The sequence below is a fragment of the Calidris pugnax genome, unplaced genomic scaffold, assembly GCF_001431845.1.
Source record: "Calidris pugnax isolate Ruff unplaced genomic scaffold, ASM143184v1 scaffold44, whole genome shotgun sequence".
Taxonomy (NCBI): Eukaryota; Metazoa; Chordata; class Aves; order Charadriiformes; family Scolopacidae; genus Calidris; species Calidris pugnax.
The window spans coordinates 5,491,381-5,515,053 of record NW_015094506.1 but is presented as its reverse complement, the minus strand read 5'-3'; the positions used below and the strand labels follow the sequence as shown (position 1 = coordinate 5,515,053).

At 59.4% G+C, this 23,673-nt stretch overlaps 1 protein-coding gene across 1 annotated transcript; it reads left to right on the top strand.

The window, feature by feature from the left end:
- Positions 1–12,292: 12,292 nt before the first annotated feature.
- SHISA8 (shisa family member 8) lies at positions 12,293–23,010 on the top strand. Its single transcript, XM_014963824.1, has 4 exons — positions 12,293–13,141; positions 21,076–21,200; positions 21,304–21,444; positions 22,171–23,010. The coding sequence occupies exons 1-4, from the start codon at positions 12,594–12,596 to the stop codon at positions 22,485–22,487; spliced, it is 1,131 nt and encodes a 376-aa protein (XP_014819310.1). The 5' UTR covers positions 12,293–12,593; the 3' UTR covers positions 22,488–23,010.
- Positions 23,011–23,673: the final 663 nt, after the last annotated feature.

Here is a 23,673-nt window from a genome sequence, read left to right as displayed (position 1 = left end):
ATGTCCTTGCGTGGTGCTTTCCTCTTTCTGTCAGCAGTAAGGGAGACCCCCTGCTTTGGTGGGGTGGGTTTTCTGATTGCTCTGGCCCCAAGGAAGGAAAGGGAAGGTGCAACGGAACTGACTCTTGGGACTGCATGTGGCAGGAGGTTCTGAGCAGAGGAGCCCATGATGCCCTCGTGTTTGCTGTGAGAAGCACCAGGGGATTCCACCTTTGGGATTGCAAAATACTGGGTGACCCCAACCGCTCACTGGAGAGGCGATGGCACCCCTATTTCTGTCCCTGGCCTCCTAGGGAACATGTGGGAGGTATTTTTATCCTCCTGCAGGCTCCTTTAGTCACTGGCGCTTGCTTTAAATGGGTCAAGAGGGAATAAAGATGCGGCAGCCCCTGCTCCCTCACTGCCAGTCTTGGAGCACATTTACCAGCAGCACTGGCTCTCCCTCCTCTCGCTCTCCATCCCAGCCAAGTGCTGCCACGGATCCGGAGACCCAGGAGAGATCTCCGCCGCTCGGGCAGTGTCAACTGCAATTAACTCCTCATTAAAAGCCCAGTAGCAAGGCAGCCCCGCTGCAGAGGTGCCGCACATCAGTACAGCACAGGCTGTCTCCCGGGATGGTAAGGAGGAAGCCGGCTGCCCTGATGGTGGCGGAGGCAGCGTGCCAGGGAGGATGGATGCAAGGGGGAAAGGAGCAGCAGGAAAGCCATGTCTGTCCGGAGTGCACAGACACATGGGTACAGGGCAGCAGGACTGGCCTTGGGGTATGGGGGGCAAGTGTGGCCCCACTGAGTCATTTCAGGAGGGGGAGTGAGGGAGAGCCCACAAGATTTGCATCGGCTGCCAGCAAGGCCGTAACAGCCTTTGACATCAATGACCCCAAAATGATGGTGATCTTCTGCAAGCCCTGGTGCCCCACGTGCTCTTCCACGCCTCGTAATCATCATGCTGGCACAGCTCATCCGAGCCTGCCTGAGCACCACGTTTCACAGGCTTGCATCTGGATACACCTTCTCTTTCTACACAGGAACCACAGAAAACCATGGAGGGTTTGGAGCTGGGGCTCTGCCTGGCTCCAGCGCCCCTGCCCTGGTGCAAGCCCAGCTGGCTCTGCCATCAGTGCATCCCTCTTCCAGCAGTGACACTAGCTGGTCACCAGACCAGGACATTTAAAAGGGCTGGCTCATGAAGGGTGACAACAGAGCTCCGCATCTGCCCATGGCGCAGCGTTTCAAGGGTGTGATGTCCACAGCAGTTGCCTTTGCGGCTGACACCCAGTTTGGAGGGGACAGTGCCAGCCGCCAAGGTGACCCCAACAGATGAGCAGGGGGCAAGCCACAGCACCCAGGGGAGATTTGGGCCTAATCCTTGTGACATCTTATACCCAGAGAGAGAGAAAAACAGCAGGAGACAAGCTTGGTGCAGGGGGGGGACGATGCCTGACAGAACCAGGCAGTCGCCTCCATCACATTTAAGGGAGTTCATTTTCCTCCTGTCTCCTCGGATCTGTCCTCCCACTGAGCTTGTACGGAGCCACGCGGCGCGGCCGCCCCAGGGAAGAGGCAAAGGGGAGGGGGACCGGCTTGTCAGGAGAGATTCCTGAGAGGAGCCAGGGCTCCAGACACATCGTGCGGGTGGGGGTGCATCTCCCAGTGTGAGCAGGATGGAGAGCAGGGGGGTGGCAACCTGTCCGGGACCCCGCCACATGCAGGGGTGGGGTGGAACGGGTGCTGGCAGCCCGGCTCACCCACTCCAGTGGGAAAGCATCTTCACTGTAGGAGGAGACTACAAAGTCCTCTCAGGCTACCAGTAGCTGTCCCGGGGGGGCCTGGCACAGTGCTACCCTCAGGCACCTAAAGATGGGAGCCAGGCCTGCAGAAAGCCAAAAACTGGCACAAAGATGGTGAGATTAAAACAAAAAAAAAAAGGAAAAAAGGAAAGTTTGGGGACTTTTATTTCATCTGGAGCTTCTGAGCCTCTAGGCTACACTCGTTTTACCTTTGCAAGGCTTTTCTCTGTGAGCTGGAGGACAAGAAACCAGCTTCTTGCTAATGAAGGTAGAGCCCCACAGCACTTGCGTGGGTGAGGAATCTGTCAGGGCTTTTGGGGCTCCAGCCCCTTTGATTTCTAAAGCTACTGAGCCCCCTTCTCATGGCCAGGGAGGAGGAAGTGGCACAAGAGCAGCAATGAGGGCAGTGTGGCTTGTGGAGGCATCCATCCCCCGAGGTAAAGCTGGTGCAACGGGAAAATGTCTCTGGCGATGATGTGGAAGACAGCAGAAGGGCCGCTCAGGTGTTGCTAATTTTTAAGACCAAGGTTTTTTTGTCTTTGCAATACGGCTGCTCGGCAAGGCATGACATTTCCCGGCCACTGCCGTCCCAACCGTCCCTTCTCCCACTGGTCCTGCCACCCGCCGAGGGCAGCTCACGGTGGCGGTGCAGCTAGCAAGCTCTTGTTTGGGGCTGAAGGACAACCTGGAGATATGAGCTAAACACTTAAACATGAGCTCCACGCTAAAACATCCCCCGCCCCTCCAAAGAGCCATTTGGTATGAGGCATCTCTGATGCACATACCACTTCCTGCTGTAGGATGGTGCAAGAGTCTGGGGTTCTCCCCTTCACTGAAATATTTTAGGTAGAGCAGCCTCAAGCTGTGAGCCCTCTCCATGAACCAGAGGCTCCAGTCTTCACTCAAGAGGAGCAAACTGGGGCAAGAGAACTCCCACATTTCCAAACACCTAGCGTTCTGCATCCTCCACGCCTCCCAGAGTCAGGAGCCCAACGTCTCATCTCAGGCTCCTAAATGCCAAGGGAATAGAAATCAGGAGATGCTTCTGGCTGTGCTGTGCTCAGCAACGTGCCTGGGATAATATAGCAGCTCTGGGGCATGGCAGGGAGCTGGTTTCTGAGCCAGCTTTGCTCTGCCCAGGGTCTGGTTCCCCCTTTCTGCCTCCCAGGCAGGACCCTGGTGAAGGGTTCCTCCAGCCAAGTTCCTCTCCCAGTGCCTGGCTTGGCACTTGGCGGCCTCCCCTTCCCCAGCAATGCCAGGACCAGCTGCTCCATCCATGCTCGCTGCTCCATCTTTAAAAAGGATAGTGCCTGGGAGGTTTTACACCTATTTCAGACCTGTCCCAAGACTGCTGGGTTCTTTGTGCTGCCAGAGGGGAAACGCATTGCTGGTGGATGCCAAGTGCTTATTCTTCTCCTGGCATTTGCAATTACTGCTGTTTGTTGTGAAAAACATTGGCAAGCTTTAAAAATTAACAGGGCAGTCACAACCTTGCATTTACGCCCCTTGCTCCAGCAGCCCCAACCTTGCATTTAAGCCCGTCGCCAACCAGGGCATGAGCATCATCATCCTCTGCCTGTAAAAAGCCGACGGCGCATCCTGAAACACAGCGCCGGGGGGCAGAAAGCAAAGGGTGAGACCAACCCCAGCACCAGCGGGCAACCACAGGGGGTGTCATCACAAGATGACTGTCCATCAGTGAGAGCCCTGTCTGGGGGGACATCAGGGACATCTCTCTCTGGAGTAACTACCTACACTGTGAACTCATCCTCCAAGAGGAGCCATGAGTGAGGACCTGCCCTGCACAAGGTCTGGGAGGCTCGACTGCAGCTCTCCTTGCCGGGTCGCCCACCTCCCCTGCCTACGGTACGTGAGCTGATGCACGGGTGGCTTCGCTGTCCCCTTGCCCGTGACACGCGTGGGCACGTGTCCTGGCCGCCCCAGCCGCCACACTCAGGCGGTTGCAGAAGTGAGAGCAGACCTGTCACATCCTCCGCCCTCAGCCCGCTCTGCCGCTTTGGCACGTTTTTAATGATGCTTGGCTTGCTCCAGCCTGAGATTCTCCTATAGCCACATACGACTCACTGTCTGGATTTTCAGTTTTTCTCCTGTTCTTCTTAATTTAGTCCTATTCCTCCCATTGGATGTTTTCCCTCTTACCCTGTCTTGGAGCTGCGGGTAGTTACTGAGCCCCTTGTCTGGTCTTGGCACATTGCAAACCTCGGGTAGATCTTCAGAAATAATTTGTGGAGAGTCATTCTCTCGCCTTCTTTTCCTTCTCTGCTTTTCCCCAAAATTTTCCACTGATCTTCCTGCATCCCTGATGATGGGAGTTTCCGCTGCCACTCCTCCCCCGGCCCCCTGCCTCCCTGGGGCGGGGACAATGCCCTTCATGATGCGGTTTATTTCAAAGATGCGGTTCATCTCAAAACCACTCGCTAATTTACTCTTCTCTCGCTCCTAGACCGCATTGAGCAGCACCAGTCTTCCCCTTTCCTCATATCACACAGGATTTTTTAATCCCCAGAAATATTTGCTTAAGCTGCCTCTCACCCCACGGGCTTGCAATGGCCTTGTGCTCTGTGCAGCGGCTCACACGTGCCAAGGGACGGTCCCTCGCTGCCTGGGAGGCAGGAGGGCTGTGGGATCTCCAAGGCACAGGGACGAACCAGCCCCAATGCCAAGGCTCTTCTGCTGTCGTTAGAAATGGTGGCAACACTGGCAGCAAGCAAATTGCATTTTAAAATAAGTTTTGGGAAAGTATAGTGAATATTTTGCATTTTTCCAGTGCACAGCAACAAGGACTGGGATGGAGGGGTTGGCTGAGGCTATCACAGGTGATGACCACTTACATGGGTTTAAGGGAAGGCCAGACAAGCTCGGAAAGGAGAAACCCTTTGAGACATACCAAACCCAAGAGACAATCCCTGGGTCAGGAGTCCTCCAGCCCCAGGCTGCTGGAGGTGAGGAGATGGCCTGGGAAAGTCTCATTAAATGCCTGCCCTCCTACTCTCTCCTTGGCATCTCCCTTTCGTTGCTGTCAGAGATGGTCCCTGACATCCTGACATGAGGCTGGACAACCCCTTGGTTTGGCCCTACCTGCTCTTACCCTTCCTTCTGAGGGGCTCAAAGCCACGATGGCTTCAGCTGGCATCCCCGGGTGACAAACACAGGACTTGTTTCTCCCAGAGCCCTGCTGCTAGTGGCATCTGTCCTTGTCCCTGGGCTGGGATTTGGGAGGCAGAAGCAAAACACTGTGCCCGGTGGGAACACCAAGGTGACTCCTGATTGCTGCAGCGAGGCTCCTGCCGGCACAGCATAGGGGATGGCTCCTCTGCGGGGGGAAAGTGACACGCTTGATTTTTAGCCTCCCAAAAGACAGGGGCTTATTGCACAACGAAAAGTCATCGGGTTAATGACAGGAGACCTGAAGCAAATCCCTGACACTAATAGGATTGGGCCGTCTTCAGCAGGTCTCACTCACAAAGGCGGATCAGGCCAAAATGAAGCTGGCTTGAGAGCCCAAAGATTCCCAGTGGGCAAGGTTGCTCTGCCTGCAGGCAGCCCTCTGGTAACACAGCCCTCTCCCTCCTCTCTAATCCAGGAAAAAGAGACATCAAAGGGCGAGCGCGTCCTCCCCAGGACCACTCTCGGGAAGCCAAGGGCAAACTGAGCCCGCGGTCTGTCGATGGAGAGGGGAAGAGACAGCTCGGTATGTTCCTGAGGAAGGGTGGCTGGAGGAAGATGATGGTCCCAAAGGTGGCACGCTGCTCTGTGTGGAGGTGATGGGAGGGTGGGCAGCACATTCACACCTCCACATTTTCTTTAACTTCTCATTCACCCTTGTCTTCTGCCCTGTGAAAAGCAAACCTGATCGGCTGGTGTCCCCCACTTTCCTTCCATGGTATTAGTTGAGGACCTTTCCTGCCCAGTTCTGCTCACAAGCCTCCCACAATGCCTGCCCAAAGCCCCTCTTTCTCGGGACACATCCCTGATTGCTTTTTCACCTCTTTGCACCTCAAGGAAGGGCAGGAGTGGGAAGTGTTTCCAGACTGGAAAAGGGTTATCATGAGAGAAGGAGGGTGCTGAGCCCCTCCACATCCCTGCTGGAGGAGCCCGTCCCCCGGCACAGGGCAGAGTGAGCAGAGGAGGAGATGGATGTGCTCCTGATGCTGACGTCCCACCAGCTATCTTCTGTGTCCGTGTTGGAACCTTGTCCTTGTAGAAGAAAAGGAGACTTCATCTGCTTGCTGGGAGGTTTGCAGTCACTGGGCAGCCCTGCTCGGATGCCAGCCACTGCCCTGGCCAGCCCCCCTGAGGTACAGGCAGATTGGCTGCTCCGGTTGCTCCATCCGCCTCGGTCCCTGAGTCTCCCCCAGCCAGGGCACATCCACCCGACCTCTTCCTGAGATGGCCACCAGCACAGGGCAACGCAGGACACCCCTGCACCCCTCTGCCATGCACTGACACACACAGCACCGGGCGGTTCTGTGCATGTTCATGCCCACGCACATGCAGCCCTGCACCATGCATTACACACATACCCACAAATGTCCGTGTACCCCCCCACACACACCCACATACCCCACCACACGCTCAGACATGCCCACACACCCCACACACACATTTACATGGCTGCGTCCCATTCCGTGGCTTGTATTCCCTGTGCCTGCCCTGATTTGTTGGTACTTACACCCCTCTACACCCGCCTGGCCCCGACCCGTGCTGGGTGGGGGTGACAAACCCCCGTAGGTCCCCTGGTGCCCGGGGATGAGGAGGGGCAGCCGGTTTTGCATGGAAGCATCCCACCGTGCCGGCCGTGCCGTGCCAGCCTGCAGGCTCCAAGCCTCCCGCAGCACCTGAACGTCCCTGGCAGCCGGCCGGTGCCCGTGCCAGAGCCTGGGCTTGGCACAGACACCCTTCCCGAGGAGAGGCTGTGCCCGCTGCTGCCGGTCTGCCGCCGGGACGGCACGCCGCACGCTGCTCCCGGCCATATGGCCTCCTCCCGCCGACCCTCCTTGGCCACCAGAACAGGCGCCCTAAATCCTATCCTCCCCCCTCCAGCCTGGCAAACGCCAGCAGCTCGCTTTGCCCCCACCACCATCTCAGGTCCTGAAGCATGGCGGGGGAAAGCGTTGGGTCATTTTCGCTGCCACAGCCTGGTTGTTTTTATTGCTCCACAGTTGGCAAAAGCATAGAATTATAGAGTTGTCCAGGTCAGGAGGGACCTTTAAGATCATCAGCTCCGACCATCAACCTGACTCTGCCAAAACCACCACTAAGCACCACATCTACCTGTCTTTTAAATATCTCCAGCGGTGGTGGATCCACCACTTGGGGCTGGCCCTGCTGCCTCCCGTTTGCTCTGCAGCAAACCCCCCTTTGCACACAGCAGTCTCCCTCAGCCCTGGCGCTGCCCTTCGTGGGAGTAGCTGCTCTCATCCCTTCTCTCTTTGGGTGTGTTTTGCCCTAAATTATTGTGGTTTGAATTGCATGACGGGTGGCCAGGGGCAAGAGCAGGCAGGGGGAGGTGGGGATGGTGGCAGTGGAGCACAAGGAGGGATGCCACAGCCCATTGGGTCAGCCAGGCTGGGCACCACCACCTCCAGGTGTGCTTATATTGCCTTTTAGCACTTGGAAAAGCTGGTGGAAATTTTCTTTAAGCAGGAAAAGAGAGGATGCTTGGGATCCTCCCAGGAGAGCAGCAGGGACCAGCTTGGGAAGGAGGTTTGGGGCTGGGCTGTTCCTGCTCTGCTTGCAGGCACCGCTGAGGGGATGATTTGGGGTCCAACATCCCGCCGTCCTCCCTGAAGCTCAGATGAGTGTAGAGGGGGCTGCAAGGACCCCACACCCACCTGCAACATGATCTCCAGGCTGCACCAGCAAAGCCCCCGGGGCCAGCAAGCTGTTGGGTACCAAGTGCCCGTGCAAGGGGAGCATTTACCAGCACGGCCCCAGCCACCAGCAGTCTCCAGGATTAATCCTAAATGCAAAGTCCATACACAGCCAGCCCCCACCAGGACCCTGGGGGGTCACAGCTGATGCTTGGGGGTCTCTGGGGCTGCATCTGGGGGCACGGCTGCCCCCTAAGAGCAGCAGCTGGGGGAGCTCAGGCTGCCAGCCGGAGCCTGCTCACCCGTACCGCAGCGTAAATGAAAAATAAGCCCTTGCTTTGAGCTGATTTTCTCCTGATTCCTCTGAATGTCATTTGGGTTCGAATCCAGCCGCTTTTGGGAAGCTGGGAGCTTGCAAATCTCGACTTTTGAATGTTTGCAATTATGATCGTAATGGTAAAGGCACATATGCTTCTGTGTTTTCTATAAGCTGTTACGAGGCACAATTGCTCTTTTACAGCCATTTTACAGTCAGATCATCAAGCACAGGCAGGGGAATAAAAACCTTGTGCATGTTGGGCTGTAAACAGGGAGGCTGGGGCCACTCTGCCACCACATCTTCTATAAGCTGTTACGAGGCACAATTGCTCTTTTACAGCCATTTTACAGTCAGATCATCAAGCACAGGCAGGGGAATAAAAACCTTGTGCATGTTGGGCTGTAAACAGGGAGGCTGGGGCCACTCTGCCCCCACATCCCTGTCCCCCCCTCCCCCCCCCCCCGGCAATGCATTTAACTTTCTCCTGCTTTAGGTCCTGTCACCAGCACAAGAAGCCCAAGCTCTCCTTTGGGTTCCCTCATCCACTGAGCCCATAAGGATGTGCAGAGGGGAGCAGCATCCTACTGCGCATCAGCCCAGCACCCGACCCTGGGGATCCCTTATCCCAGTCCCAAACAGCGAGTCCAGGAAAACTCAGGGTCTCCCAGTGGAATGCTGATGTCCAAACAAATTTCCCCCACAGTGAAGACAAATGCAAGGAGATCCTCTTCCTCAGTTGGAACAGCACCAGCTTCAGTAGCCGAAGTTTTGGAGGGGAGCGGATTTCTCTGGGGTGCCCTGGGGGATGGTGGGAGGCACGGGGGGATGCCAGCACCCCACATAACCCCCAGGGATGGTGGCAGGAGCTCTGCTTCTCCTCTGCCTCCAGCCAGGGAATGGCATTGCAGAGCGTGCTGGAAGCTCTTCCTGACAGCCTCACTTTGCCTTCAGCTCTTCCCAGCTGACGATGTCAGGCATTAGCTGCTGATTTGCAAGCAGCAAAACCCACCCTAGCAGTGTTCCTCAGGACATAAGCAGGAGGTGCTGGCTGGTGGGAGCCCTCCTGCCCCAGCACACCCCTTTGGCATGGGGCATCCACCCCATAGCTGTATCCTTTCCTGCATTCACCCCTCAGCCTGGGGCTGGTCCTGCATGGCAAAAATCACTTTTTGAGGCAAATATCTCTGATTCCCCAGATCTTGGAGGGGCTCCTTAGACAGCTTTGGGGCTCTGACCACCCCACCACTGGCTTTTCCTGGGAGCTGATTGCACCCCAAAGCCTCTCATGCTCAGTGAGATTCCTGTGGCTTTGCTTCCCACTGGTGATGGTGATGCCTCTCTCCTCTTCCTCTCCTCCTTGTGCAGGGGTCTGGCAGTTCTGCCTGCCTTGTACCCTTGCAGTCAGCAGGGATCTGGGTCTGTCGGGCTCTCTGCTCTGATCTCCTCTGAATCGCCGTACCCTGCCACAAACAATCTGTTTATAGTGTCAGCGCTCAGCGTGTCCCTCCCCACTCGGTGTTGAATCGCCTGTATCCTATTTCTGCGGGCGCAGAGACACCCTTCTGTAGTCCGGGTGGCATTGTCACCACAGGGGATATTTCCACAGCATCCTCCAAGGCTCATGGCCAAAGCCTACCAGAGCTCCCCTCCCAAATCCCCATCCCCAGAAGTGCCCGCGGACATCTCAAGCACCTCCTTTGCTTTTTCTCCGGAGGTACCTGCCAACCTGAATTTTCCTATGGGTCCTGCCACTGATTCCTGAGGATATGAGAGGTGTGGGTGCCGGGCTATAGGATTTCCTTTGCTTTTTTTCCTTCCTTTTGGGACGCAGCTAGTGGCCAGGGCATTTATTTGATGAAGATGGGCTGACGGCTCAGCAGGGCTGAGGGCTGCAGCCCCTGGTGCCAGACCCTGCAGGGTCTTGCCCTGCGTGCCACGGACGTGCCGGAAGAGTGCTCCTCCACGCCATGCCCTTGGGTTTGGTTTCCTTCTGGGTTGATGCACGCAGCTAATGCCTGCGAGCACCTCTCCCTCCCTCCCTCCCTCCCTCTCCCTCCCAGAGACCCTTCAAATTGGTTGCTTCACACTCAGTGAACATCTCCTCTCCCCCTTAAAACCATTTCTTTTCTCCCAGGTCATGCCAGGCAACTGTTTTCCAGCAAACTCCCCGATTTTGGCCAGTTTTTCGCTCAGCCTGCTAACAGCCTGCTAAAGCCTGCGGGCCTCCAGGGTGGCTCTGCTCGCACACACGTCGGGAGCGATCGTCCGGTGCCTGGGAAATGATTGCTGGCATTACCTGGGCAGCCAGCAAACTTTGCTTGTGCAGCTTCTCTCAAGGCCAACACTGCTGTTGGCTATTAGCACTAATGACCCCCACGTCTGCAACTTCCAGCCGATGGGGCCTTTCATCAGAAAGCGCCTCCGAGATTCAGGGAAAGCACAGTTTTTGGAGATGCGTGGTTTTCTTCCGCCTCACTGGCTTTTTATCTCTTTCGGGAAGCTCTGGAGGCTGCAAGCTACCTTACTTAATGGATCTCTATTAGGTTGTGGCACTGGGGGCTGATCGGACATGTCCTGTGCTCCAGCTGCTCTCCTTATCCATGTTTTCAATGTCTTTGGCTTTTGCCAGCCTCCAGATGGGAAGCGGCCGGGTGCCTGCAGGGCCCAGGCTTGGTGACCGGGGAGAGGATATTTTATCCCCTAAATCCCTCCCGCAGTAAAACACGGCAGCGTTTCACCCTCGCTGGGGGAAAAAGCTGTTTGTGCAAAGCTCTGGCCCGAAACACCACGTCACCATGATGCACAGGGAGGGTGATGATGGTGCGTTTCATCCCCCTGTGCAGCACATGGCACGGCGCTCTCCCACCCCAGCAGCTCACAACAGCCAGCTCCGGCCCCACGTGCCTGCAGGAGGCTGCCCAAGCCCTCAGCTGCAGCGGTTGTCTCTGCAGGAGCTCCACGTCGATGTGAGACTCTCAACCTGTCACCTGTGGCGGGGCAGGTAAGGGATGGGACCTGGGCACAGGCTCATTCAGAGGGCTTCGGTGTCAGGCTGGAGGAGGCACCAGTCGGAGGGAGCTGAGCCTCCTCGACCTGTTTAACCTCGCCCCCATCACGACAGGGTCTCTTTGTGTCATTGCTTGCCCAGGAGCTGGGGTCTCCCATGCTGGCACTGTACAGCCCAGAGGAACCCCATCCCCGTGTTGGGGGACCCACAGGGCATGTGCAGGGGCAGGATGAGGCTGGATCCAGCCTCCCTCTGCCAGAGCCTGGAGGAAGGAGTGATTTGGAGGGAGACAGTAGGGATGCCGGATTTGGTGCCCTTCTCTGAGGCAGGATGCAGAACTGTCTGGAGATGAGGAGACTGCAGCCACAGCTCCCACGTGTCGCTGCCCCTTGGCCCAGCCACCCATGTCCTGGGCTACACAACATTCCAGTGCTGGGTGAGGGGCTCGATGGTGCCTCAGCTTCCTTCATCTTGCTCTTGCCAGAACAGCCCCAGAGCAAGGAAGGTAAATCCCACCCTTCTGGGGAGAGGATTAACACCATCTTTATTCGCGGCACCAGCCAGAGAGCAGAGCAATGGGTGCACGTCACCCACAGAGCTCCAGACTTCGAAGCCCAAACATGTGGCTGACCAGTGGCTTGCTAAAAATCATCGTGGCTCTGGAAGGATGTGTTCCTGGGGGGGTGGGTGCCGCAGTAGACCCCCCTTCACCCATCCTGCAGCTCCTCCTGTGCACAGCTCCCCTTGAGGGGTGCTCTGATGCTCGCATAGGGCTGAGCCTGCTGCTCTCCCTGCTTTCCTGCGTGGCACCCAGCTGTGGGGCTGCAGGAAGGCATCTCACCGCCCCCGGGGGCTGTGTATCTCCCTGCAAACACCCATCCTGCACCCCAAAGTGCCGCCCGGGAGGGTGAGGGTCTCGCAGCGGGGACGGGGGGTGCTGCTTAGGGGGCAGGCGGGCAGCGTGGGGCGGGTGCCACGCGTGCCCGGCCGCCCGCGGCGGCAGTCCGACGGGGAGGACGGGCGTCCTGCCGCCCGGTGGCGGCGGGGAGCCTGGCAGAGGACTCGGTGAAGGACCTTCTCCGGTTTCCTCGGGAGGCTGGCAGGCGGCGGGGGAGCCGAGCCCCCCGCGCCTCGCTGGCCGCGCCGGCTCCCTCCTCCCGCCCTCCTCCTCCTCCTCCTCCTCCTTCCCCTCCTCCTGCTCCTCCCGCCCCGGTACGAAGGGGTTTTCGCCGCTTTTCCCTTTTCTTGCCTCCCCTCTCTCCTCCGCGGAGCGCGGTGCGGGGAGGCGCGGGCAGAGGCGCGGGGATGGGGCGGCCGCCGGTCCCCAGCCCTCCCGCCCGTTCCCGCCGCCCGCCGCCGCGTCCCCTCCCCGGCCGGCGGGAGGCGGCGGCTCTTCCCCGCCGCCCGCCTCGCCTCCTGCTCTGAATTTCTGCTCCTCGGCCGATCTGGAGAGAGACGGGGAGGGGGTACGTCCCCTCGCACTTTTTTTTCCCCTCGGTTATTTTTTCCCCATCCCTTTTATATATTTTTTTTTGCTTTCCCCCCCCATCACCCTCCCTTCCTCCAGCCCGTTTCTCCTCCGCCGGGGCTCTTCGGCGGCCATGCGGCCGGTCCCGGGCGAGCGTCTCTAACTCGCCCCCTCGCCCGGATGGCCCCCCGGAGCCGCGGGCGGATGGAGCCGAGCTACGTCGTGGGTATCTGCTGCCTGGTGCTGCTGGAGCCGGGGCGGGTGTGGAGCGGGGAGCCCGGCACCGGGGCGCCCGGTGAGAGCGGCAACGCCAGCCAGGCACCGCCGGCGGAGAGCACGGCCCCCGCGCCCACCGGGGCGGCACCGGCGGGGGGGGACCGCTGCCGCGGTTACTACGACGTGATGGGGCAGTGGGACCCACCGTTCAACTGCAACGCCGGCATCTACCAGTACTGCTGCGGGACCTGCGGGTACCGCTTCTGCTGCCAGTTCAAGCCCGGGCGGCTGGACCAGAGCGGCTGCTCCAACTACGACACCCCCAATTGGGTCAACACGGGCCAGCCACCCGCCCGGGTGGACGAGACCCCCGAGGACCCCACTCGAGACAAGACCAACATGATCGTCTACATCATCTGCGGCGTGGTGGCCATCATGGTGCTGGTGGGCATCTTCACCAAGCTGGGCCTGGAGAAGGCACAGGGTCCCCAGACGGAGATGACCGTCTCCAGGTAAAGGGGTCTGGTCCCCCCACTCGCCCTGCTCGGTTCCCCCCGTGGGTGGCAGCCCACATCCCCAGCCACTTGCATAGGGTGAGCCCTGGGTTGACCCTGGGGCTGCCAAGAGGGTGAGGTGATCCCCAAAACCTCCATCCCAGCATGCTGAGACACTGGCAGGGGGAATGTTGGCTGCAGCCCCCCAACCTCCCCCAGCGGGGAGGGCTCCCGGTCAGAAGAGCCTCCAAGAGAAGGGGTGATTGCACACCCATCCCCTCTCAAAATGACCTGCTGCGTCCCTGGAGGAGGCCTGTCCCAGGCTCAGGAGAACCGTCCCCGCCACAAGTGGGGTGGGCAACGTGTCAGCCATAGGACGTGGCTCCCCCCCCCCTGCTGAAAGCTGTGGTTCCCGGTGTGCGGGGGAGGCGAGGTGGGGTCTGGTTGTGCGTGGAGTGACTCGGGACCGCAGTCCCCTTGGGCTCAGCCTCGCCGGCGGTGCAGGGGGAGAGGAGACGGCAAAGACAGCTCTGCCGTAACTGCTGCGCCTCCTCGGTGTGCGTGTGCACGTGTGTGCACACACGTGTGTGTGTGTGTGTACATGGGTGTGCATGGAAGCCTGTCTCTCTGCGCCAGGGTGGGACATCGCCCTTGCAGGGGGGCACGGGGCTGTGTGTCCCCCCGGGCTTGGCCTCCAGCAGAAAGCTGGGCAGCCTCTCCCCGTTCCCCACACCCTGCGGCTCCAGCCCCTGGCTTTTCAGCCCCCTCCCAGGGCTGAGTGTGAGGCTGGTGGGGGCAGGTTGGGGTGTTAGTCACATCTCGGCATCGGGGACCCTCTGTGCCATGCCCCACTCCCATCCGGCCCCCATGGCTGTCGGTGCACCTTCCCCTTTCCCTCCCACACCAGTCCTGGCCACAGGTACACGCTTCTCCACCCCATTTCTCCCCACCCCTTGCTGCACGGCCTCCCTCCGCATCCGACTTCCAACTCTGAGGTGTCACGAGTGGTCCAGCCTCAGCCCTGCAGGGTGCACCACCAGCTTCCCCAGGGGCAGTGGAGTCCTGTGCCCGACGGTGGGGCACATAGGGACAGGCAGGAGGGGCAGGTGACACCACCATCCCCTCGCCTGGGGTGGGGAAGGGCAGGGCCAGGCAGGCAGGACATGGCAGGACACACAGGCAAAGCCAGGCAAGGGAGGGCAGGGCTGGTGTCCCCCGACCTGGTGGCGGCTCTGCTGCCTTGCTGTCCCCTCGGTGTCGTGTTGTACAGCTCCTCCGCTTAGGTAGATTTTTTTTCTCTCCCTCCTTTTTTTTTTTTATTTTTCTTTCTTTTTTTTTTTTTTTACCGGTCACATTCAATGAGTTTAACACTTCGGAGTGGCTGCCGGCAGCTCCAGCCTCCCCGGCACAGCTCTGCCCCTGCGGCTCTGACTCAGAGCTGTCCCTCCTCGGCCTCCCCTTGGTGCACACGCCATGCACACACACACACACGCGTGTGCACACGCACAGACACAGAGGAGCGGAGCCGGGGCTGATTCACCAAGGTGGTGGTGTCGTGGTCGTCCCCTGAATCGAAGGGGGAGGGATGGAGGGCTGCAGGGGCAGAGAGAGGGACCAGGGGCTGATCTGGATCCAGCACCTCACCGAGCAGTGGTGTGCACGCTCTACTTCGCGTCTTCCCAGTAAGGACATTCAGCCTGGCCATAAACCCATTTTTATGCCATTTTGTTCAGGGATTTTAGCTGTAAAAAAGCAGGACTGGAGGAAATTATTTCACCGGGACCGTCAGAGAGCTGCCCTGATTGCAGCCCCCCGGTACAGACATCCTCTCTCCCTCCCCTTGGGTGCCTGCCTCCCCCTGCCTGCCTGGGGCTTGAGTGCCCACTGGGTGCTGCACCCCCAACTCTGGACCTGCTGCATCTCGTTCTCAGACCCACCCTGCTCCTTGCACCCACTCAGAGGAGCTGAGGCTGGCTCCCCTGCTTGAAGGAGGGTCGTATCTGAGCATGGATGGGGGTCGTAGGGCCCCTCTGAGCCATGCGAGGCAGTTTTGGAGGGATCTATGCTGCAGACCCCACTTGGCTGAGTGCCGCCGCGTGCCCACGCCTCCCCTCCGCCTTGCCTGAGGAAGAGCTGGCACCTTGACAGGATCAATACGGCCTCCGCCAGCCTCCCTGCCTCTCGACTCCCCTTCCACTCGCCCGCCGACACATCTTTTTTTGGTGTGTCCCCCCCCGCCTTCCTGAGAAGGAGACACTGCGCTTGGGGAGGGGTTGGTACCCGGGGAGCCTGGACCTGGGTCCTCATTCCCCTGACAGTGGGTCTTGGGGGGGATTGCTGCCACTCACCGGGGGGCTTTTCTGGGGGTAGCCTCAATTCTGTGCTGCCGGAGCCATGTGTTACCCCATCCCTCCCCCCCACCTCTGGCTCATGCAAGTCTGAACTTTCCCAGTGATTTTGGGGATATTGGTGCCTTTTCTCCCCAAAGCCACAGATCTTTCAGGCACTGGCGTAGAGACAAGGAGAAGGCGAATTTTCCTTGCCTGCCTTTGTGGGACAAAATCAGAAGGGCACCTCCATTACTGCAGAAGCCAGGAGAGGTCTCACTGTCTCCCGTGCCCCGTGTCCTTCTGCGTAAGCCGTGAGAGGCTCCAGTTCCACGGGGATGGTGACTGGCAAGGAGCAGCTTGGCCAGCCGGTGAGCCAGGGCAGGGCAGTGCATCAGGTACAGAGCCACGGGCACTGGGCAAGGCATCATCCCAGCATGGCCTCCTGGGTGCTGGGCTGATGGAGGTGGTGCCCAGGGCTGGGTATGTGGGCACAGGCATCCGACAAGGGATGCTGTCACCTCCATCCCACTGTGCGCCCGGTTGGCCCGGGCAATAGGTTTCGTCTCGGCGCTGCCGAGAGAGCAGGGTTATTTCTGTCTGTCTCGTCCCTGTACCCACGCACGGCACAAAGCATGGGCAGTGCCACCTCGCCTCCCTCCCAGTGCCTCAGGTAGGAGCTTCTCATTTGCTCCTCGGGCACCGCATCGTGGCCTCGGGCCAGCTCCCTGTTGCATGGCCGGCTTGGTTTCCATTCCCATCCCTCCCTCCCGCCGGGGTTTTTCCGCTCCTTGGAGCGCTGCCCGCTGCCCCGGGACGGCTCCTGCCGCCTCTGCTTGCAGGCTTCCCACTTGGGGGGACAATCAACCACTTCTGTCCATCCAGACGTCATTTGTCATGGTCCTGATCCTGGTCTGAGCCTGGGGAGAGCAACCAGGCATAGAAACCCCACCAGCTCCTCCCAGATGGAGACACCTGAACCCTCGTCCAGCTTGTCCCGAGATCCCAGTGCCTCGGCCGCCTCCAAAACAGCTTTTCCTCCCAGTTTTGGCTGCTGGCTCACCCAGGGGAGCGGGTGCCCGAGCAGCTCAAGCTACCTGGTGTGTCCCCCCTCTCCCCATCCGCCTTCCTCCCGCAAGGCCTTATGGTGGCTCCCGCAAACCCTCTCCTTCCTGTTCGGCTCGCGCTTGGCACCCGTCCCCGGCACTCGCTCAGCCTGGCCAAACCCCGCGTTGAGTCAGAAACACCTGCCCGTGTTTTTCTTCAGGCCCCGGATCTCCGGGGACATCGGGTCCCTGCGGGAAGCCGGAATCTGGCTGCGCCCGTCGCATGAGAGCAGACCTACCCCCAAAACCCTCCTCAGGGGGACTGGAGGTTATGGCTGGGGTGAACATCGCTATGGGAAGAGTTGGACGAGGAGTAGCCTCCCGGGGGGGCAGCGGGATGCTGGAGAGAGGCAAAACAGCCAGCGGGAGCAGGTGACCTGGGAGCTGCAGCAGCCAAACCCCCGATGCTGGCTTTTCGCTCTCTGAGTCCTCCTGTGCTCTTTGGGGTCTCAAAACCTGGTCCCGCTGCACGTCTGACTGTGCTGGGTGCTTCTCTGGCATCTCTCCGGTCGGCAGCCGTGCCTGTGGTCAATGCCCATGTTAGCACACGGCAGCAAAGACCTAGAAAAGGTGTTTGCAGGCAGCACAGTGAGTCGTCATTTGCCACCCTGGCTCTCCGGGGGATGAGAGATGACCTAGCTCTGGCAGGGAGGGGGACCCGGTCCCCTGTCCCAGAGTGGACACAGTGTCCAGTCAGGCAGGCTGACTCCCACTCTCCAATGCTTTGCACAAGCTCCATCTTCCTCCTCTGCAAGTCATTTTGCAATGGTACCTTGGTACCCTCAAGCCTTCCTGACTGTCCCTGAGCATCCCAGCCCCTCTGGGTGGGTGTCCCACCATGCTCCTGCTGCTCAGTTGCACAGAGGAGCACCCAGTGCCCCAGGGAGGTGCACCATAGGCCATGGGAAATGTCCCCCCCAGGAGGTGATGGCAACACCCTCCCTGGATGCAGAGGCAGCATGGCTGGCCAGGGTGCCAGCCCACCCGCAGCCATGGCATGCCATGTATCTCCTCCGCCACAGCTCCAAACCTCACCGTCCCGCTCAGCCAGCGGCTGCCACCTTCTGCTTCCCCTCCAAGGGTTCACTGCAGCTTGGGGCAATGTCACTTTGCCCGTCACTCCATCATCTCTCCTCCAGCAGCTGCATTCCTGTCTCCTCCCATCGTTTCCTGTCCCCTTACCCAGGGCTTGCAGCCTCTCTCCCGTTGGGCTTGGTGGGCGTGGGGCTTGGGCCTCCCAAAAGTGGGCCAGTCCCCAGGCTGGGGTGCTCTGCCAGGCCCTGCGTCTCACTTCCACACAGGTACCTCCATTTCATGCACTGGTGGCTCCCCCAGGGATGGCTTGGGACCACCAAGAGCTACGTGCCAGTTCTTGCCGTGGGTCTGTCAGCCTCTGTCATCACTGCTCCCACACCTGCCTCTTTGCTCAGTCTTGGGGCTCACGCCAGGCTGGTTTGGGGGACCTTGGTTGCACCCATTGGCACAACCAGGCTTTCCACGGCAGTGGCTGCGTGCCCACGGAGGCGAGGCTGTGCTCAGGTGTAGGGAGCAGGATCCAGCCCCAGTGCCCTTCCCACATGGCCTCGTGTGCTCAGCCTTTGTGGTCACGGTTGTGGATGGAGACCTCACTGGTGCTGCTTGTTAGTGTTTTGTTGCAGATGATCAGTGAAGGTTTAAAGCCGCATCTGCCCTGTGTTCCCCACCTCCATCTGCACCCTGAAGCCATCTCAGCCCCTCAGTGACCTAGGGAGACATGGCCTGACCTTCCCCAAGCCCCCCAGCCATGGGACCAGGCTGGGGCTCATAAAACCCCCAAAAAAGTGTGTGGTGAGACAGCAGCTCCTCAGCATGGTGTCACCCCCCAGGTCCACCTCCCTTCCACCACACCACCTGGGAACAGGGAGAGGGGTGCAGCCCTGGCTGGCGGCACAGCTCATGGTACAAGGGAGGTGAGTCTGGGTGTTGCTGGCACTGAGGGCTCGTGCTGACCTTAGCTAAATCACTCATTAAGAGCTGCTCACCCCGTTATTGTTAATTGTTATCATCCGTACCCGGGGTGGTCGGCACGGAGGGCAGGCTTATGAGAAAGAGTGCTGATGGATTTATCTGGAGAGGAAAAGTCACAGATAAAGGATTGCTCAAGCTTCATAGACCCGAGGGAAAAAAAAAATTATTTAAAAAAAAACAGGTCAAATCGCATTGAACTTCCTGGTGAAACAAGCCTGTTTGAGCGCTGGGCCCCAGGGACACGGGAGAGCAGGCAGCGGCCCGTGGGGAGGGGGCCGGGGAGCAATGCACCCCGGGGAAGGTGGCTGCTGACGGGGCGGCAGCTCCCCGGCTTGACAGCCCATGTCCATGGCCTTGGGGGACCAGCTCCTACCCCAGCCCTGCTCGGGCACAGCCCACTGCCTGCCTAGGCTTGCACCCAGAGCTTCTCTGGGTGCAGCACCCATGGCTGAAGGAGCCTGGCTGGGCCCAGAGCTGGGGTCAGTCAGCAGCAGGAGGTCTCCTGGGGGTCGGTGGGGTTTTAATAGCTCCAGGCTGGAGGTGCCACAACCTCCTCAGGCAGCCTGCACCAGCGTTTGACCACCCTCGCAGGAAAAAAGGTTGTCTGTTCTGTTTAAACAGAATTTCCTGTTTTTTGATTTGCACCCATCACTTCTTGTGAGCCTGGTGCCATTCTCATTGCACCCTCCCTTCGGATATTCACCTACATTGATAAGATCCCCCTGAGCCTTCTCTTCTCCAGGCAGAACAGCCCCAGCTCCCCTAGCCTCTCCTCATAGGAGAGATGCTCCAGTTTCTTCATCGTCTTTGTGGCCCTTTGCTGGACTTTCTCCAGTACATCCTTGTTTCTCCTTTACTGGGGAACCTAGGGTTGGACCCAGCACTCCAGGTGTGGTTTTACCAGTGCTGAGCAGAGGGGAAGGATCACCTCCCTTGGACCTTCTGGCAACACTTTGCCCAGTGCAGACCAGGAGATCATTTGCTTCCTTTGCCCCAAGGACACATTGCTGGCTCATGGTCAGTTTGATGTCCACCAGGACCTCCAGGCACTTTTCTGCCGAGCTGTCTTCCAGGTGGTCAACCCCCAGTATGTACTGGTGCCGACAGTTGTTCTTTCCTCATTTCCCATCATTCAGTTTCACGAGGCTCCTGTTGGTCCATTTGAAGATTAAGTGATCCTAGGGGGGTTGTTACCAAAGCTCCCCAAGAATGACGTGAAATGAACCCAAAGGGCAAGCAACCCTCACTTTGTAGCCATCACCCTGTGATGTTGAGTGGATACAAACTGGAAGACAAAATATCCCAGGAACAGTCCTTGGGGCTCCCTGAGCATCTGCACTGCTGGGCATAACGCATTGCTTTCCCTGTTGTTCTCGCTTCCTTCCCTGGCAATTCCCCACATCAGGTTTGCTGGGCTTTTGAGTGCTTCAAAGCCATGAGCTGACACATCCACCAAGTCAGGATTATTCCCCCTGCCTTCCTCTCCAATTTGCATTTATGCACGTTGAATTTAATCTGCTGTTTTATCGTCCAGCCACTTGCTAACCACGATCTCCTGCCGCAGCTCCCTCTGTGTGTCAGAGCCTTTGAGGTGCGAGGATTGCTGATCATGAGCCAAGGATTAGGATGCCAAAAAAAGCCCCGAGTGGACATCTCTGCACCCTTGCAGTCACTCAGAGCCAGCGTCTGCAGAGGGAATAGCGGGTCTCCTCCCCACAAAGCCCTGCACCAGCAGGAGCATCCTGTCCTGCCCTGGGACTTGCAGCTAAAGGCTGCAATGCCGCATGGGCATGTCCTGCTCCAGCATTGCCCGTGTGCCCCGCTCCAGCATTGCCCGTGTGCCCTGCTCCAGCACCATCAGCATGTCCTACTCCGGCACTGCCAGTGCGCCGCGGTGGGACTGCAGCATCTCCGTCCATGAATGTTAAAGGAAACAGGGCTTTATCTTATGTAATGGTGTTTAATGTTTAATGCTGTTACTTACAAGGAGGGCGATACGCACGGACAGCGCGTGCGCCAGAGGCTGCCTTTAGTTCATCTTCCTCCCCAATGAGGTGCAAGTGGCCCCTCTGATCCCTTCCTCAGGGTCTTCTCCGCTTTGAAGTCATTTGAGTGGAGGTGTCACTTCCTCTCCTCCCCTCCACCAGGCTCTCGCTCCAAGGAAGAATCCCCAAGGTGTTGGTCCAGCCACCATCAGTTCAGCTTCTTCCAGCTTGGTTTGTCCTACCCTTGCAGCCCGCTCTGAGCCATGCGTCTCCCTCATTGTCCTTGCCCACTGATGCTTCTGGCCTCAGGAGCGCTCAGCCCCAGCCAGACACCAATTTGCTGTTGGGTGGGGGTTCACCAGCCCCCCTGCAAAAGCTGGGTTTGGAGTCTGGGTGCGCTCCTTGCTCCTGGTGGCCATTTCCTAGCCCCAGGCTGCCTCCAAAAAGGGGGGGCATTTGGGCTGGGCTGCATCGGTGAGGCCGGGGGAGCAGGGTATTGCCCTAACAGCCCTTCGCCTCCTCCCCAGGACGCTGACAGACCTGCTGAAGCAGCCGGGCCATGGTCCCTCCGAGCATATGGACGGCCTCATGGGGAGCGTGCAGGTCCCGCTGGGCGAGGGGCTGGCCCGGGGGCCCCCCAGGAATGGCACAGGTAAGGTGTGGGAGCGGTGGGGAAGACCCAGCTCCCTTGGGTGAATGAAGGTGGTGGGGAGGGCACAGCCCGTGGCTGAACCTCTGCCCGTCACCCCCCCCAGACAAGCCACCCTTGAACAACGCGGTGGCCATCACCCCTTCGCTGGGGCGGCCCCACAGTCACGGCAAGCGCTTGCCAATGGCCGGCGGCCTGGCCCTGCCGGCTCCTGCCTACACCACCTACGCCACCCTGAAGGCTGGAGGTGAGTGACGCTGCTGCCGTGTGGGCCGGGATGGGGCTCCTGGCGGTGGGGGATGCGCCCTGTGGGCCCTGCAGGCGGGGGGAGGGATGGGGGCTGCAGAGGGCGCGGGTGGGACGGGCTCCCCGGTCCCCCAGGGGACAGGCTCTGCAGCTCCCCTACTGCCAGCCAATCAGCGCCCAGGATCCCACTGCCCCCCCCAGCCAATCAGTGCCCAGGATCCCACTGCACTTCCCAGCCAATCAGAGCCCATGGTCCCCCCCCATAGAGCCACTGCACTCCCCAGTCAATCAGAACCCAGCGTCCCATATAGAGCCACTGTACTCCCCAGTCAATCAGAACCCAGGATCCCCCATGGATCCACTACAGTCCCAAACCAATCAGCACCCAGGATATCGCACTGCCCAGCCAATCCAAGCTCAGGATCCCCCACAGTGACACCGCACTCCCCAGCCAATTGGTGCCCGGGATCTCCCCAAACCCTGCAGCACCCTCCACCCAATCCGTGGCCAGGATCCCCCACTGCACTCCCCAGCCAATCCATGGTCAAGATCCCCCCACTCCCCAGCCAATCCATGGCCAAGATCCCCCCACTCCCCAGCCAATCAGCACCCAGGAACCCTCCCTCAGGCCTCACAGCCTCCCAGGCCAACATCCCCCACCAGGACCCCCTATGCTGGCACTGAGGGGGCGTCCCTGTGGGGGTGACACCACACCCTGTCCCTACAGAGAGCGCCTCGGAGGACTTCTACAGGCGGTTCGGGGGGCCAGAGGTGGCTCCCGCTGGCACCCTGCCCTTCCCGTCCTCCGAGGCCCCAGCGCTGCCCGAGGGCTGCCCCCCGCCCAAGGCCAAGGGCCCTAAGCTGCCCGGGGGCTCGGTCTTCCCGGGGGGCTGGGAAGGGGGCCCCCCCCGTGGCCCCCGCCGGCCCGGCCTGTCCGCTCTGCGCACTGAGGGGCCGCCCGAGGCCTTCGTCCCTGCCACCCCACTGTATGGCCAGGGCCCCCGGCACCTCGCCACCAACAGCAAGACTGAGGTCACCGTCTGACGGCCGGCGCCATCGGGGACCGGGGCTGCCCCCTGGCCTGAGGACAGCTGAACGGCCTCCCCAGGGGGGGTGGCCCACCGGAGCAAAGCATCGTACGTTCTAATGTAAACCACGACGGCTGGCCATGGCGGGAGACACACCGTCCTTCCTCTCCTGGGGACAAGGGCTGCCAGCTGCACTTCACCATTGAGGAGGCACCATGGGCCAGGCCGTCCCTCTCATCCAGGCAACAAGTTTTGGCCGTCCTCAGCCTGGCCCATGAAGAGGTTGAGCCGAGGGGCACATTGGCAGAGCAGTGTGCTGCTGAGGGGATGAGGGGGGATGATGCTGGACAGACCACAGCCCCCAAGGATGGGGGGGGACACCCCACCTAACCCCTGTGACCAGGTAGGGGAAGAGCAATGGACTCAGAGCACTGTCCCAGCGCTGCCGGCAGAGCCCAAGCAGCCTCTTTCCCTCCTCAGCCTCCCCTTCTTCACTGCCCCAGCCTCCACCTTGTCAATAAATAATACATTAAACTGTACGGCCTCGGTATGGATTGGCTGGGGGACCCCGCGCTGCTCCCAAAAGCCCACCCTCTTCCCCACGGACAGCAGGGTGCAACACCCACTGCCGCAGAGCCCGGGGAACCCCTACAATGGGGGACATGATGGGAACACAGCTCCCAGGGCCAACTGCAAAACCCTTCAAGCAGCTACATGAAAAACCAAACAGATCTCTTCTGCCTGAAGTTTAATGGTTCTGACAGAGTTTTACCACAAACAGATCTCTTCTGCCTGAAGTTTAATGTTTCTGACAGAGTTTTACCAGGGGGTGCAGAGAAACAGAGATGGAGCAAAAGGACATTGTTCCAAGCAAGGTCAGGTAAAAGCTTTCCTCCCATATAGCCGCTCCTAAAATTGCAGGCTTCTGGCCCAGCTCTACCTTGCTTGGCTCTGCTCAAGCCATCAGCCTCTTGGGTGGCTTCCAAAGGAGCACAGAGACACCACAGTGGCTCTACCAAGGGACCATCTTTCATTGCAAGCTGTACAGCTCCATTCTCTAGGTTATCAAGACAAAGGACTGACAGCTTCCCAAAACGCTTGTGTGATTGGGCACCTCTGAAGGACATTTCAGGCTCACCTATGTTTAAGAGCAGTTCCTGGGTGGGCTGAAGAGGGCTGAGAGAAAGAGGGCAGGCGGGAGG